At 43.8% G+C, this 17,246-nt stretch overlaps 1 protein-coding gene across 1 annotated transcript in view; it reads right to left on the bottom strand.

Moving 5' to 3' along the window:
- wdfy4 (WDFY family member 4) overlaps positions 1-17,246 on the bottom strand; it is a 183,762-nt gene that overhangs the window by 85,657 nt on the left and 80,859 nt on the right. Inside the window, 9 exon segments of the mRNA XM_029641018.2 lie at positions 104-270; positions 1,852-2,054; positions 2,166-2,262; positions 3,930-4,018; positions 4,169-4,330; positions 4,461-4,534; positions 5,169-5,324; positions 5,615-5,805; positions 12,042-12,153. Coding sequence (XP_029496878.2) covers positions 104-270; positions 1,852-2,054; positions 2,166-2,262; positions 3,930-4,018; positions 4,169-4,330; positions 4,461-4,534; positions 5,169-5,324; positions 5,615-5,805; positions 12,042-12,153 — 1,251 coding nt within the window.

The following is a 17,246-nucleotide window of genomic DNA, read 5'->3' as shown; positions in this document are numbered from 1 at the left end:
TATTAAAATGTTCCTAATATCTTGCCATGTCACTTCAATATAACTTAAGTTACTTTAATGTACTTGAACTACTTTATATCCAGGTCAGTTAGTGTCACGTTACCTGTCCGTCAGGCGTTTCTCCTCCTCTCTTCCCCAGCAGTAGAGTGGCCAGCGCTCCGTACACCTGAGGCAGGTGAGGCTGGCGGACCAGAAGCCTTTGCAGCACGTCGAAGCCTGCGCAGGTGACACTCTGACACTCATAGGACCACTCATAAGCTCTCAGGTTGTCTAAGAGACACACAAAGACAAATACCATACAATACATTAAAGGAAAAAATACACCACCGGTGCCAGACTCCGGTGGGTATTTAAGGTGTTTTACAATACGTTCGGTTGGAGGGTAGTACACAAAACAACAAGCCATTGATTAGAGTGTAAGTCTACACAGTCGACACGATGAGAGTATAAACTTCTTTGCATATCTATTCATGTAATATAAACAATTAGAAAACGGGTTGTTTGGATCCTGGATGCTGATTGGTTGATAGCAGGGAGTTATAACACCACAATACCCGCATTCCACAGGTAATTCCTGTTAACATCCACTCTCCCACAGGCGTGACTGACAGCTTCTATGAGCAAGGAAGCAAATTTAGTTATCAGGATCATTATAAACAAAGAAAATCGCGATAAAGAAATGAAGGTAAAAGAAACAAAAGTGCACATAGTTTGCAGTCATTTCAGCTGCTTGATGTTATTGTGTGTTAGCTTGCCTTTAGCCTAGCTATCCTCCATAACTATATTATTGACTTGACAGCTGGTTGTTGCCTATTTATACATTATTCATCAAATCATTAAGTTCTTGTTGCCTAGTTATATACTGAACAAAAATATAAATGCAACATTCAACAATTTCAAAGATTTTACTGAGTAACAGTTCATATAAGAAAACAGTCAATTTAATTAAATGCATTAGTCCATAGTCTATGGATTTCACATGACTGGGCAGGAGCGCAGCCATGGGTGGGCCCACCTACTTGGGAGCCAGGCCCACCCCACACACTTGGGAGCCAGGCCCTGACAATTAGAATGAGTTTCTCCATACCAAAGGGCTTTATTAGAAATACTCCTCAGTTCATCAAGTGTCTGGGTGGTCTCAGATGATACTGGCAGGTGAAGAAGCCAGATGTGAAGGTCCTGGGCTGGCGTGGTTACATGAGGTCTGCGGTTGTGAGGCCAGTTGGACATACTGACAAATACTCTAAAATGAAGTTTGTGGCAGCTTATGGTAGAGAAATGTACATTCAATTCTCTCGCAACAGCTCTGGTGGACATTCCTGCAGTCATCATGCCAATTGCACACTCCCTCAAAAGAGTGGCCTTTCACTGTCCCCAACACAAGTTGCACCTGTGTAATGATCATGCTGTTTAATCAGCTTATTGAACACCTGTCAGGTGGATGGATAATCTTGGCAAAGGAAGAAAAAAAATCAGGGATGTAAACATATTTGAAAAAACATTTTTGAGAGAAATAAGCATTTTGTCCCTATGGAAAAATTTGGGGATCTTTTATTTCAGTTCATGAAACATGAAACCAACACTTTACATGTTGTGTTTATATTTTTGTTCAGTATAAATTATTTATTAAATCATTAGGCCCATTTATTGAAGTTCTTGTCTCTCATCATTATTGAACCTAGCTAGCTAGCTAGCTACATGCCAATGATTTCTTTAACATTGCAACGTGGAATGAATAGAATGAAAGACTGGGTCAAAAGAATTAACAACATGTTTATGTTTATGAAACATAATACAAATCATGTTAATGAACTATAAAACATACAGTATCTAAACAAAAGTATATCATACCTATGACAACAGAGGGTTCATCCAGGCTCTCTACTAGGGTGCCCGGGAACACGCCCTCTCTGAAGCTGTTCCGCTCGCTCTGATTGGCCAGGAGAAGTGTGAGTAGGCGGAGCCCTAGGCACAGGGTGGAAGAGTGGAGGCGGGGCTGCAGGAACAGCAGGAACCAATCACTGCCCAGTGTCTGGATCAGCTCTTTCTGCTCACTGCAGGTGGACACACACACACACAGTAGATCAAACATGTTAAAAATGCAGTAGTTCCATTGAAACCCATGTTAACCCGATGGTGAGTGGTTTGACCCTGCAGGTACTCACTCGGCAGTGAGAAGACTGTCTGAGCTGATGAGGTCACAGAGAGAAGACAGCAGTTGATTACGGACCCACACTAGTCTGGCTGGACTGAAACTTTGAGCTACAGGAGAGAGGAGATAATTACTAAACACTGACAGTGGTTGGGTTTCTACTAAGCTAATATATGGCATTGTTTTAAGATGGCCATACCATGGATCATTTAGCAATTTGAATTTGAATTTTAGGTCCCCTGTAAGTATAAAAAAAGATACACAAAAAAATAGTTGAATATGGTCTTACTGCTATTAGCCCATAGAAATGCATTGAATAACATATAACATATTCATACATGGCAAAACACAGTCAAAACATTTATCCAAAGGAAGTAAGTTTTGTGTCTGTCCTCCATTCAGTGGTCAGTGTATTAGGTTCAACCATCTAGAACCAGGTCGGACCTCCCTTTTCCGCCAGAACAGCCTGAATTCTTCAGGGAATGGAAACGCTGCTCAATCGGTATCAAGGGACCAAACGTGTGTCAGGAAACATTCCCCACACCCTTACACCACCACCAGTTGACACCAGGAGGGATGGGGCCAGCAGGATGGTGCTGCAATAGCCCATCCGTGACAAGGACCGACGAGTTCTGCATTCCGAGATGCCGTTCTGCACACCACTGTTGTACTGCACTGTTATTTGTCTCTTTGTGGCCCACCTGTTAGTTTGCACGATTCTTGAGCTCCTTTGATTGCTCATCAATGATTTTTTGTTTGTCGCACCATTCTCATTAAACCCTAGACACTGTCATGTGTGAAAAGTCCAAGAGGATTTACCTGTTCAGTCTATGAACAGGTGTTCTTAATATTTTGTACACTAAGGGTATAATGTACTTCCAGATTTAAACAAAACTGGTACTGGGCTACATTCAGACAAGTCTTGTGAGGCTTGTGGGCACCCTAGAGCAAAACAACCAACATGTTTGTGAGAGTCTCACCTTTCGATGTCGGGGTCACATGTGTGTAGCCTAAACTGTTCGGACGCTACAGACAGAAATTGGCAAATCGTCGGTACCAACTTCAGATGAGTCCCGTGACTCTTGTGGCGGTCGTAGAGTAAAACATAGAACACCATCATGTTTGTCTTTCCATAGAGGGGTCATATTAGTTTGTAGGCAAAACCGTTTGGACACTACAGACGTTTTTGTGAGAAGACCGATTTTCGGGATGACTCTTGGTCTGACAAAAACTGCTGTAGCTCTGCCACCTTCCACCGCAGATGCGGAAGGCTGACCTTGGTGGATGTGGTGGATTGCAAAAAAAACATATCTCTAATTTAAACAGACAGATATTGACTGGGATTTTTTAATTGTTATGCTAATTCGTTTATGCGGGGGCGTTAAGGATGTGATTAGGGTTAGGCTAGGCTGGACTTAATCTTGGAAAACCAGAACTAAAATGTGTCGTCAGATGCTCGATTAAGTTCTGGGTGAGATGTGTTAGACAATACTATAACGAGGAGTGGAAGCAGGGCGGAAGCTCCAACCTCTTTTCGCAAGTTACAGACAAGTCTATGGGCCAAATGTCCCCTTTCCTACCGAAATTACAAAGACGCAAACACCTGCAAAATCAGAATTTATCTGAAAAAAATGTGTGCTGGAACCAAGTTCCTTGTTCTTCGTCGCATCCCACAGTCTGTTGACAAACACTATGACACCAGTTATGTTACGTGCATCTGTCCACGCAAGATTAGGCTGGACTGGAATAGAGCTATTGGCTACTTGTGGGGCTGTACCTTTGGTTTCCTCATCAAGAGAGTCAGAGAGTCCAGAGCTTTCACTCACACTTGGGGGAGGCACGGTGTACAACAGGAAGAGGCCAAGTCTGGAACAAATAGAAAACACACACCTGGTTTAGTATACTAGTGACACACACACAGCACAATAAGAAGAATGAATGGCTGTCCCATAAAAGACAACGCTAAAACGAAACATGTAAGTACTGCATATGCCTGTGACACAGAGGTGTGTGTACCTGCGTATGTCGGTGGAGGTGAAGTGTCCTCTAAGCAGGCAAGTGATGATACAGGTGGCAACCTTTACTTTCCTGGGGGTCACCATGGGGTCAGCCAATAGGAAGAGCAGTTTAGGCACCAGACCCAGGTTATGCATGACCTTTGCATTACCATGGTCACCACTGGGGGAAAGAGTGGGTGGAGGTGCATAAGTTCCATGTTCAATTTACTTGTGGTTGAAGTAAAGTAAGTGTGTAATTTTAACAAGGGTAGCACAACATTTCGCGTTGATGGCTCATGAAGATACTCTACCTTGATGATGTCAGGATTTCAGCAAAGTGATTGAGAACTGACAGGTCCAGACTTTCCGCAGTGTTCTTCCACACCTTCAAGGGAAGGAGCAAATGTTAGAACACCTTCCTAATATTGAGTTGCACCCCCCCCCCCCCTCAGAACAGCCTCAATTCGTCGGGGCATGAACTCTACAAGGTGTCAAAAGCGTTCCACAGGGATGCTGGACCATGTTGACTCAAAAGCGTTCCACGGGGATGCTGGCCCACACTTGTGTCAAAGTGGCTGGATGTCCTTTGGGTGGTGGACCATTCTTGATACACACAGGAAACTATTGAGCATGAAAAACCAAGCAGCGTTGCAGTTCTTGACACACTGAAATGGGTGCGCCTGGCACTTACTTCCATACCCCGTTCAAAAGCACTTAAATATTTTGTCTTGCCCTTTCACCCTTAAAATAACACACATACACAATCCGTCTCAATTGTCACAAGGCATAAAAAAAATATTTAACCCATCTTCTTCCCTTCATATACACTGATTGAAGTGGATTTAGCAAGTGACAGCAATAAGGGATCATAGACTGACCAGGTGAATCCCGGTGAAAGCTATGTCATGGAAAGAGCAGGTGTTCCTAAAATGTTGTACACCCAGTGTATATTTATATATTTAATTGATAGTTGATTTGAGAATGTAGGGTTGGTGTGGGGCCAGACAGGAGTATGGTACCTCCAGGTCACAGAGCAGAGCATTGAAGGCGGGTCTGTTGTGTAGACAAGCGGCTCCAGATCCCAGGTGGTCCACTGAACCAGACAGAGACAGCACCAGCTGGAAGGTTCTACTGCTCAACACACTGCTCTTAATCTTCAGCAGGAATGCTAGGAGCTAGAGACAGGGAGGAGGAGATGGGGAACAGAGTCATCATTCCAAGGCAACCACTTTTTTATGTAATTATTGTCATTATTGTACAGATATGTATGTCATTAGGCACCATAATTCTATCCATTCCGTTTCGTAAAGACCTGACTGGGTTGTGTTCATTAGGGGATGCAGTGGAAAACATTTCAAAACATTCCGCAAGAGAAGTCCAGTTAATCACACCGTTTCAGTCCATTTTATTCCATTTGGTGCCTAATGAACACGACTTTAATGACAGGTGTTTGGGTTGTACCTACCTTGTAGCCGTTGATGCGTGTCATCTCGCGCTCCATGGCAGGGCTTGTCTCCAACACAGACAGCAGAACTTTCACTGCTGCGTACAGCGCTCCATCGTCTGCCGCCATAGCAACCATGCTTAGGATCACCGCCGGCCCTCCAAGGTACAGAAAGCTATCCCCTGCACTGCTGGGAGCGAACGTCCGCACTCCTGACCAACATCACAACACAGGTTCAAACTGTATACTGTGAACAGTTAATAGTACCATACAGATTGACCTTTGATGAAAGCACACTTACATTTCTTAACTCTTTACACTCGTACCCGTATACGGGTTGGAAACGCCAGATTTGGGTACTAATAAGTTACAAAATTTGAATGTAGTGGCTGAACAATAACATCAGAGCTCTGGCTCTGCGCTTCACAGCACTGTATGTGTTTTAACGGATAACCGTTCTAAACTTGACACTGCATTGAGTCATCTTAATTTTCAGCATTTCCCTCATTCAGACTTGCACCCGTCCACCCTGGTAATTGGTCAACTTTTGCTAATGTTTTGTTGTCTGAGTGAGGAAAATGCTGTAAATTAAGATGACACAATGTATTTTGAAAGATGAGATGTTGAGGATTATAATAAATACCGCTTTGATGTAAAACAAGCAAGCCAAACACCTGTCAGTCCAAAGGTATACTTCACATCTCCAAATCATAAAACTCATGTCATATACAGTGTCAACGTTTATGTAGAGTTACAAGATGTAGAGTTTGATGTAGAGTTACAAGATGATGTAGAGTTACAATATGACATGCAGTCATACCAGTGGAGGATCCTCAGAGGAAGAAGGGGAGGACCATCCTCCTCAGTGAATTTCATAAAAATGTAAATTGTAAAACATGATCATTTTTAGATAAAACTAACCTAAATATAATCACGTCACCAAATAATTGATTAAAACACACTATTTTGCAAAGACGTTTTACAGTAGCCTCAACAGCACTCCATAGGGTAGCACCATGGTGTTGCTGGAGGAAAGTTAGCTTCTGTCCTCCTCTGGGTACATTGACTTCAATACAAAACCTAGGATGTCCATGGTTCTCCACCCCCTTCCATAGACTTACACACTAATTATGAGAACTTCTGGAGGGCATGCTCCAGCCAATGAGAGCTCTTGCAGCATCAACTGACATGTTGTCCACCCAATCAAAGGATCAGAGAATTAATATAGTACTGAAAGCATAAACTACAGATAGCTAGCACTGCAGTGTATAAAATGTGGAGAGTAGCTGACTCAAAGAGAGTGAAAAACAATAGCTGGACAGTTCTGAAAATATTTATTTCTTCCAAAATGAAGGAGAAGCAAAGGTTTACTAACGCATTAGCTCAATTGTCTATGCTGACTAAGATGTTACCTTAGCTAATATGATGACAACGATGTAGGCTGTGTGTAGCGGTTTGGCTTGGAAAGTTTCTTTCACCTGGTCACATACAGCTGATGTGTTGTGCAAAAGCGAAGGGAAAATGTAAGAGGAGGAAAGCTCTTAGATGCGAGAAGGAATACAACGTGGCTGCTATTAAAGTGAACTGTGTTTACACTTGATCATGGGTGTATTCATTCCGCTGATTCTGTTGAAAAACCTTTCTTAAGTGGAAGAAAGCAGGAAAAAAATCTGAATTTGTCCAATAGGAACTCTCGTTTGCAACTGTTGGACTAATGATTACACCCAATATTTTTTATTTTATTTTTATTTCATCTTTATTGAACCAGGTAGGCTAGTTGAGAACAAGTTATCAGCTAGATGCAGTCAAGAGTTTTTAAGGAGATATTGAAAGTCACTGTCTGTCACCTCAAATTTGTCTATCGACCTGTGTGCACCAACGTTGTAAACTTTCATTCATAGGCTAGGTTGTAGCAACTTCATGATGGGTATAGGGAAAATGTCAAATCAAATCAAATTTGATTTGTCACATACACATGGTTAGCAGATGTTAATGCGAGTGTAGCGAAATGCTTGTGCTTCTAGTTCCGACAATGCAGTAGTAACCAACAAGTAATCTAACTAACAATTCCAAAACTACTGTCTTATACACAGTGTAAGGGGATAAAGAATATGTACATAAGGATATATGAATGAGTGATGGTACAGAGCAGCATAGGCAAGATACAGTAGATGGTATCGAGTACAGTATATACATATGAGATGAGTATGTAAACAAAGTGGCATAGTTAAAGTGGCTAGTGATACATGTATTACATAAGGATGCAGTCGATGATATAGGGTACAGTATATACGTATGCATATGAGATGAATAATGTAGGGTAAGTAACATTATATAAGGTAGCATTGTTTAAAGTGGCTAGTGATATATTTACATAATTTCCCATCAATTCCCATTATTAAAGTGGCTGGAGTTGAGTCAGTGTCAGTGTCAGTGTGTTGGCAGCAGCCACTCAATGTTAGTGGTTGATGTTTAACAGTCTGATGGCCTTGAGATAGAAGCTGTTTTTCAGTCTCTCGGTCCCAGCTTTGATGCACCTGTACTGACCTCGCCTTCTGGATGATAGCGGGGTGAACAGGCAGTGGCTCGGGTGGTTGATGTCCTTGATGATCTTTGTGGCCTTCCTGTAACATCGGGTGGTGTTGGTGTGCTGGAGGGCAGGTAGTTTGCCCCCGGTGATGCGTTGTGCAGACCTCACTACCCTCTGGAGAGCCTTACGGTTGTGGGCGGAGCAGTTGCCGTACCAGGCGGTGATACAGCCCGCCAGGATGCTCTCGATTGTGCATCTGTAGAAGTTTGTGAGTGCTTTTGGTGACAAGCCGAATTTCTTCAGCCTCCGCTGCTGCGCCTTCTTCACGATACTGTCTGTGTGAGTGGACCAATTCAGTTTGTCTGTGATGTGTATGCCGAGGAACTTAAAACTTGCTACCCTCTCCACTACTGTTCCATCAATGTGGATAGGGGGGTGTTCCCTCTGCTGTTTCCTGAAGTCCACAATCATCTCCTTAGTTTTGTTGACGTTGAGTGTGAGGTTATTTTCCTGACACCACACTCCGAGGGCCCTCACCTCCTCCCTGTAGGCCGTCTCGTCATTGTTGGTAATCAAGCCTACCACTGTTGTGTCGTCCGCAAACTTGATGATTGAGTTGGAGGCGTGCATGGCCACGCAGTCGTGGGTGAACAGGGAGTACAGGAGAGGGCTCAGAACGCACCCTTGTGGGGCCCCAGTGTTGAGGATCAGCGGGGTGGAGATGTTGTTGCCTACCCTCACCACCTGGGGGGCGGCCCGTCAGGAAGTCCAGTACCCAGTTGCACAGGGCGGGGTCGAGACCCAGGGTCTCGAGCTTGATGACGAGCTTGGAGGGTACTATGGTGTTGAATGCCGAGCTGTAGTCGATGAACAGCATTCTCACATAGGTATCCCTCTTGTCCAGATGGGTTAGGGCAGTGTGCAGTGTGGTTGAGATTGAATCGTCTGTGGACCTATTTGGGCGGTAAGCAAATTGGAGTGGGTCTAGGGTGTCAGGTAGGGTGGAGGTGATATGGTCCTTGACTAGTCTCTCAAAGCACTTCATGATGACGGAAGTGAGTGCTACGGGGCGGTAGTCGTTTAGCTCAGTTACCTTAGCTTTCTTGGGAACAGGAACAATGGTGGCCCTCTTGAAGCATGTGGGAACAGCAGACTGGTATAGGGATTGATTGAATATGTCCGTAAACACACCGGCCAGCTGGTCTGCGCATGCTCTGAGGGCGCGGCTGGGGATGCCGTCTGGGCCTGCAGCCTTGCGAGGGTTAACACGTTTAAATGTCTTACTCACCTCGGCTGCAGTGAAGGAGAGTCCGCATGTTTTCGTTGCAGGCCGTGTCAGTGGCACTGTATTGTCCTCAAAGCGGGCAAAAAAGTTATTTAGTCTGCCTGGGAGCAATACATCCTGGTCCGTGACTGGGCTGGATTTCTTCTTGTAGTCCGTGATTGACTGTAGACCCTGCCACATGCCTCTTGTGTCTGAGCCGTTGAATTGAGATTCTACTTTGTCTCTGTACTGACGCTTAGCTTGTTTGATAGCCTTGCGGAGGGAATAGCTGCACTGTTTGTATTCGGTCATGTTACCAGTCACCTTGCCCTGATTAAAAGCAGTGGTTCGCGCTTTCAGTTTCACGTGAATGCTGCCATCAATCCACGGTTTCTGGTTAGGGAATGTTTTAATCGTTGCTATGGGAACCACATCTTCAACGCACGTTCTAATGAACTCGCACACCGAATCAGCGTATTCGTCAATATTGTTATCTGACGCAATACGAAACATATCCCAGTCCACGTGATGGAAGCAGTCTTGGAGTGTGGAGTCAGCTTGGTCGGACCAGCATTGGACAGACCTCAGCGTGGGAGCCTCTTGTTTTAGTTTCTGTCTGTAGGCAGGGATCAACAAAATGGAGTCGTGGTCAGCTTTTCCGAAAGGAGGGCGGAGCAGGGCCTTATATGCGTCGCGGAAGTTAGAGTAACAATGATCCAAGGTTTTTCCACCCCTGGTTGCGCAATCGATATGCTGATAAAATTTAGGGAGTCTTGTTTTCAGATTAGCCTTGTTAAAATCCCCAGCTACAATGAATGCAGCCTCCGCATAAATGGATTCCAGTTTGCAAAGAGTCAAATAAAGTTCGTTCAGAGCCATCGATGTGTCTGCTTGGGGGGGGATATATACGGCTGTGATTATAATCGAAGAGAATTCCCTTGGTAGATAATGCGGTCTACATTTGATTGTGAGGAATTCTAAATCAGGTGAACAGAAGGATTTGAGTTCCTGTATGTTTCTTTCATCACACCATGTCTCGTTAGCCATAAGGCATACGCCCCCGCCCCTCTTCTTACCAGAAAGATGTTTGTTTCTGTCGGTGCGATGCGTGGAGAAACCCACTGGCTGCACCGCCTCCGATAGCGTCTCTCCATGTGAGCCATGTTTCCGTGAAGCAAACAGTTACAGTCTCTGATGTCCCTCTGGAATGCTACCCTTGCTCAGATTTCATCAACCTTGTTGTCAAGAGACTGGACATTGGCGAGAAGAATGCTAGGGAGTGGTGCACGATGTGCCCGTCTCCGGAGTCTGACCAGAAGACCGCCTCGTTTCCCTCTTTTTCGGAGTCGTTTTTTTGGGTCGCTGCATGGGATCCATTCCGTTGTCCTGTTTGAAAGGCAGAACACAGGATCCGCGTCGCGAAAAACATATTCTTGGTCGTACTGATGGTGAGTTGACGCTGATCTTATATTCAGTAGTTCTTCTCGACTGTATGTAATGAAACCTAAGATGACCTGGGGTACTAATGTAAGAAATAACACGTAAAAAAACAAAAAACTGCATAGTTTCCTAGGAACGCGAAGCGAGGCGGCCATCTCTGTCGGCGCCGGAAGTACGAGTATCATGTAGTAGCCTAAACCTATTGCTGTTACATTGAACTGGGCGAATGGAATATGAAAGAGAGTCATTCAATATGCTCTAATACAAATAAGGCCATGCTCATGAAAAAAAATGTCTTTCCACATCTTTAACGGCACTGACAGCCACTGTGTAATACCTTGGGTTGTTTTGAACATAATTTACTTATTTGTTTATTTATTGTGAAGAAAATTCACATGCCCCTGAATGCACTCACGCACCAAAATGACGATGTGTTTCTCTGAATTGCCTTGTGAAAGCCTAACACCATAAGATCATATTTTATAACTTAGCTAGTCATGTTGGCATTAGAACAGGCTTTCAAATCATGTCCACCTGACCCATATTGCGATTTAGAATAGACCATTTTTGGATTGCGTAAACAATAACAGTAATTGTGTGATGGAGGGGTAGCAGAGTTGTGTTCCTCACAAAACAACTACAAGTGTGCTTGCTCTAGTTCCTCAACAGCACAACCAGGAAAGCTCAAAAAAGTATCTTATAGTTAGACTCTTCTTTAAGGCATAAAAAGTGCATTGAAATTGCTTAAGGACTGTGCACACCTTGGAGAGGTGTGTTGCCACTTGGAGACACCAGTTAGTCCTCTCACTCAAACCCTTTTCATTTTGTTGTCCAGGAAATGCTACTGAATGCATCCAGAGTATTTTCTGTAAATGTAAAATGGACATAAAATCAACAGTGCCATGTTTGGATTCAGTCTTGTCTGAGGTGACCTGTTGTGTACTCAACTTATCTCCAAACTGTTCCCTTTCAATTGCTACCGTGGTTATGCATTTCATAACTATTCTGTAAGAAACATTTCAATTTAGCCCTATCCATATAGGCCAATTCCCACAAGTGTAAAGGGTTAAACAGGAGTTCACTGTGTATTTGGTTAGTCTTAGAAAATAATATGATCCGAATACTAAAGTTTCTCTTTACAGAAATACAATTTCACACGTCTTCCACAACAGTTAAGGGCACCAAATTAATTTGAATAAATGTTGGTTGTTTACCAAAGTGTCCAACCAGTGCAGCTCCTATGGTGCGTGCAGTGCCAGTCAGGTGGTGGCTGATGTTTTGAGACAGGAACACAGGGGTGGAGTTATCCCTGGACGTGATTCCCATCTGAAATAGAACACACCGGAGACAACATACAATTTGTTCCACTCTCAGTACTGACAGGACAGCGCTGGGCCCTATATTTTCTGATCAGGTATTGTCAGGACTTCCCCGGTCCTACTAATCAACAACCACAAACAGATACCCCAAACAACCACAAACATATACCCCAAACAACCACAAATAAGGTACTCCAAACAACCCCAAACAAACACAAACCATAGAAATAGAATGAATAGAACTGTCATCCTATTCAATGATGGCATAATGGGTGGACTGGCGGTCATTGCGAGTATACCCATAGGAGCAAAGCAGGAAGTGAAAGCAGGAAGTGTACCCATCAATACGTGATGTGATTTGTTGTTTCACATCAGTTAACATAATTTGAATGAATGTTCTACATGACCATGGAAAAGATTGCCTCGCAATACCAGGCAGCCATTTTGAGTGTACTCATGAGTTTCCCAGTCAAATTGCCAGCATTAGAGGTTCCAAGCCCATTCTAATAAGTCTATGCATATGCCAACCCCAAACAAGTACTTCAAATAACCCCCAAACAACCCCAAATCAGAAATATGGGGTCCTAATAATCACCCCAAACAACCACAAACCACCATAAACAACCACAAACAGGTACCCCAAACAACCACAAACAGGTAACGCAAACAATCACAAACAACTACAAACAATGCAAAACAACCACAAACAACCCCAAATAGATACCCCAAACAACCATTAACAACAGGGAAGCATCCAGCTGCAGATGATGCACGCTTAGGGCACCTGGTCTGTGAACCTCAAAGCACAAACCTTAACCCTGGGGGGCAGGTAGCCTAGTGGTCAGAGCGTCTGACAAGGTAAAAATCTGTCGTTCTGCCCCTGAACAAGGCAGTTAACCCACTGTTACTAGGCCGTCATTGAAAATAAGAATTTGTTCTTAACTGACTTGCCTAGTAAAATAAAGGTTAAAAAAACATGTCTCGGTTGGTATGGGTGCCTGTAGTGCTCTAATGCTCTGGACCAGAGCTATAATCTAGCTCTGATCAAGGGGATTTAAAAAAATATATACAGTACCAGTCAAAAGTTTGGATACACCAACTCATTCCAGGGATTTTCTTTATGTTTACTATTTTCTACATTATAGAATAATAGTGAACACATCAAAACTATGAAATAACACATATTGAATCATGTAGTAACCAAAAAAGTCTAAAACAAATCAAAATATATTTTAGATTTTAGATTCTTCGAAGTGGCAAAACTTTGCCTCGATGACAGCTTTGCACACTCTTGGAAATCTCTCAACCAGCTTCATGAGGTAGTCACCTGGAATGCATTTCAACTAACAGGTGTTACTTGAAATGTTAAAAGTTAATTTGTAGTATTTCTTTCCTGCTTAATGCGTTTGAACCATTCAGTTGTTAGGGGTGGTATACAGAAGATAGCCCTATTTGGTAAAAGACCAAGGTCCTGAGATCTCTGAAGCAGGTTTTCATCAAGGATCTCTCTGTAATTTCCTCCGTTCATCTTTCCCTCGATTGAGTAGTCTGTATTCAGACCTTTAGCTATGGGACTCGAAATTGAGCACATGTGCATTCTGTTTCCATTGATCATCCTTGATATGTTTCTACAACTTGATTGGAGTCCACCTGTGGTAAATTCAATGGGTTGGACATGATTTGGTAAGGCACACACCTGTCTATATAAGGTCCCAGAGTTGAAAGTGAGTGTCAGAGCAAAAATCAAGCCATGAGGATGAAGGAATTGTCCGTAGAACTCCGAGACAGGATTATGCCGAGACATGGATCTGGGGAAGGGTACCAAAAAAATGGCTGCGGCATTGAAGGTCCCCAAGAACACAGTGGCCTCCATCATTCTTAAATGGAAGACGTTTGGAACCACCAAGACTCCTCCTACAGCTGGCCATCCAGCCAAACGGAGTAATCGGTGGAGAAGCGCCTTGGTGAGGGAGGTGACCAAGAACCCGATGGTCACTCTGACAAAGCGCCAGAGTTGAGGAAGACAACCTCCTCCCTCATTTGATTCCCTTTCTGCAGGCTCATCCTGACATGACCCTCCAGCATGACAATGCCACCAGCCATACTGCTCATTCTGTGTTTGATTTCCTGACCACATGTCTGTGGAACTTGTTCAGTTTTTGTCTCGGTTGTTGAATCTTGTTATGGTCATACAAATAAATCAAATCAAAGGTATAAATATTTACACATGTTAAATATGTGATTGTATGCATCAAAAGCATCAACCAATCATCTGTCATCTGAATCAGTGCAATACAAGTTGAGTGCCCTTCTCTATATGCATGTTGGCAGTCAGCAGTTTTTCGAACCCATAGTGGCCATCAACTGACTTTCTATAAATTACTATAGTGGCCGAGAATGGCCTTGTTTTTCTTAAAATAACTTTAAAAAACCTGTTGCAAACAACCTGTTGTTGTATTCGCGTGGCTGTTGTCATCAACCAGAAACAGGGTATGCTGTCATATGACTTCTTTTGGTGTTGTCGATACAGTGAAACTTGGGGAATAGATTGTCATGATTACTTGGTTGGTACAGGCGAGCACATCAGCGGTGGAGCATGGAAATTGTAGAAGTGCTTAGCTGAATATAGTCAGCTAACTAGTTGGTTGTTTCTACCTATGTAAATGATATGGAAATGGCCCAAGCTGCTTGCTATAGCAAGCTAGCTAGCTAATTAGTTAGTCTGTCAGGCAAGAAAAGTTGTGCATAGCGGTAAATATGGGTTGCACTCACGAAGCGTCAAACTCAGCTGTCACTTTCACTAGCTAGCCAAACAGACAAATAGCCACCGAAATAGCCACCGCTAGAATAATTGTGTTTATCTGTTGGGCTTAGGTTATGGTTTGTCAATTTTGCTAGGTGCAGATACTAATATGCTATACAGGGCCTTGTTTTCCTATTATTTGAAAGCTTAGCCTTCAGCCATGCCCAAGATCCTAAACGATATCATAACAGCCAATAAAAGACAATACTGTGCAGCCGTCTTCATCAACCTGGCCAAGGCTTTCGACTCTGTCAATCACCGCATTCTTATCAGCAGACTCAACAGCCTTGTTTTCTCAAATGACTGCCTTGCCTGGTTCACCAACTACTTCTCAGATAGAGTTCAGTGTGTCAAATCAGATGACCTGTTGTCCGGACCTCTGGTAGTCTCTATGGGGGTGCCACAGGGTTCAATTCCCGGACCGACACTCTTCTCTGTATACATCAATGATGTCGCTCTTGCTGCTGGTGATTCACTAATCCACCTCCATGCAGACGACCCCATTCTGTATACATCTGGCCCTGTGTTAACTAACCTCCAGACGTGCTTCATGGCCATACAACACTCCTTCAGTGGCCTCCAACTGCTCTTAAATGCAAGTAAAGCTAAATGCATGCTCTTAAACCGATCGCTGCCCGCACCCGCCCACCCGTCTAGCATCACTACTCTGGACGGTTCTGATTTAGAATATGTCGACATCTACAAATACCTAGGTGTCTGGTTAGACTGTAAACTCTCCTTCCAGACTCACATCAAGCATCTCTAATCCAACATTAAATCTAGAATCGGCTTCCTATTTCGCAACAAAGCATCCTTCACTCATGCTGCCAAACATACCCTCGTAAAACTGACCATCCTACCGATCCTTGACTTTGGTGATGTCATTTACAAAATAGCCTCCAACACTCTACTCAGCAAATTGGATGTAGTCTATCACAGTGCCATCGGTTATGTCACCAAAGCCCCATATACTACCCACCACTGTGACCTGTATGCTCTCGGTGGCTGTCCCTCGCTTCATATTCGTCGCTAAACCCACTGGCCCCATTCATCTAAGTATTTGCTAGGTAAAGCCCCGCCTTATCTCAGTTCACTGGTCACCATAGCAGCACCCACCCGTAGTATACGCTCCAGCAGGTATATTTCACTCGTCATCCCCAAAGCCAACTCCTATTTGGCCGCCTTTCCTTCAAGTTCTCTGCTGCCATTGACTGGAACGAATTTCAAAAATCACTGAAGCTGAAGTCTTATATCTCCCTCACTAAATTTAAGCATCAGCTGTCAGAGCAGCTTACCGATCATTGCACCTGTACGCACCCCATCTGTAAACAGCCCACCCAACTCATCCCCATATTGTTAGATTTTTTTTGCTCCTTTGAACCCCATTATCTCTACTTGCACATTCATCTTCTGCACATTATCACTCCAGTGTTAATGCTAAATTGTAATTATCTCGCCACCATGGCCTATTGCCTTACCTCCCTAATCTTACTACATTTGCACACACTGTATATAGAGTGTTGTGAAAGGATCCAGGAACACAAATGATAGGGGGGATCCCTTCCTCCTTATAAAATGTGTTGTTTGTTTCCAAAAGGTATCTAAATTGTCAACAAAAGGTACACCCAATTAGCTGCAATAATCACGTAGCCAGTTGTGAAGAGAAAAAATCCTGCTAAAGCATTCAATGCCACAATTCAGAGAGGGCACACGGCCAGATATGATGGGTATTTTGTTAGTGTCTAGCAGAGAGTCAATCAGCCCTTTAAAATTCAGTTTCAACTGTTCAGAGCTGCCCTTCATAATGTCACTAAACCCACATGGACTACGATATAATCGATTTCCATGTTCTGACGTAATACATTCGGGAGCAGCTTAGTAATGTAATTTATTCGATCTCCAGGATAGGACATTGTTTTTGCACCAGGAACGGTTGCTCCCGGCACCTGGTGCAGGCCTCCGACAGATAGAGGAGCCCCGCTCGATACAGAGCAGGGACGAAAGTTTGTCGACTTCGAAATCGTAGTAGTAGGCACTGTGGCTGAAGACATGGGCACACCCAGCATCGAAGGTGCAGGAAGATCAGGCTCCAGGACAGCGAAACTATTCGTTGTTTGTATCCTCACGGGGCCTCTTGTTGGGAGTGTAGACTGCTTTGCGGGAGGCCTCTGTCTTTGGCTTCCACGGCTCGTGACATGCGACCAACGTTGATTGCCTTGCTCCTCTTGCTGTGCTCCTTCGATGGGGGAGCTCTGGGCAACACCGACCAGTCGGATAACGACAAACGACAAGGCGGA

Source organism: Oncorhynchus nerka, linkage group LG28 (assembly GCF_034236695.1).
Source record: "Oncorhynchus nerka isolate Pitt River linkage group LG28, Oner_Uvic_2.0, whole genome shotgun sequence".
NCBI classification, from domain to species: Eukaryota; Metazoa; Chordata; class Actinopteri; order Salmoniformes; family Salmonidae; genus Oncorhynchus; species Oncorhynchus nerka.
The sequence above is the reverse complement of the archived record's forward strand: the minus strand, read 5'-3'. Positions and strand labels throughout refer to the sequence as shown.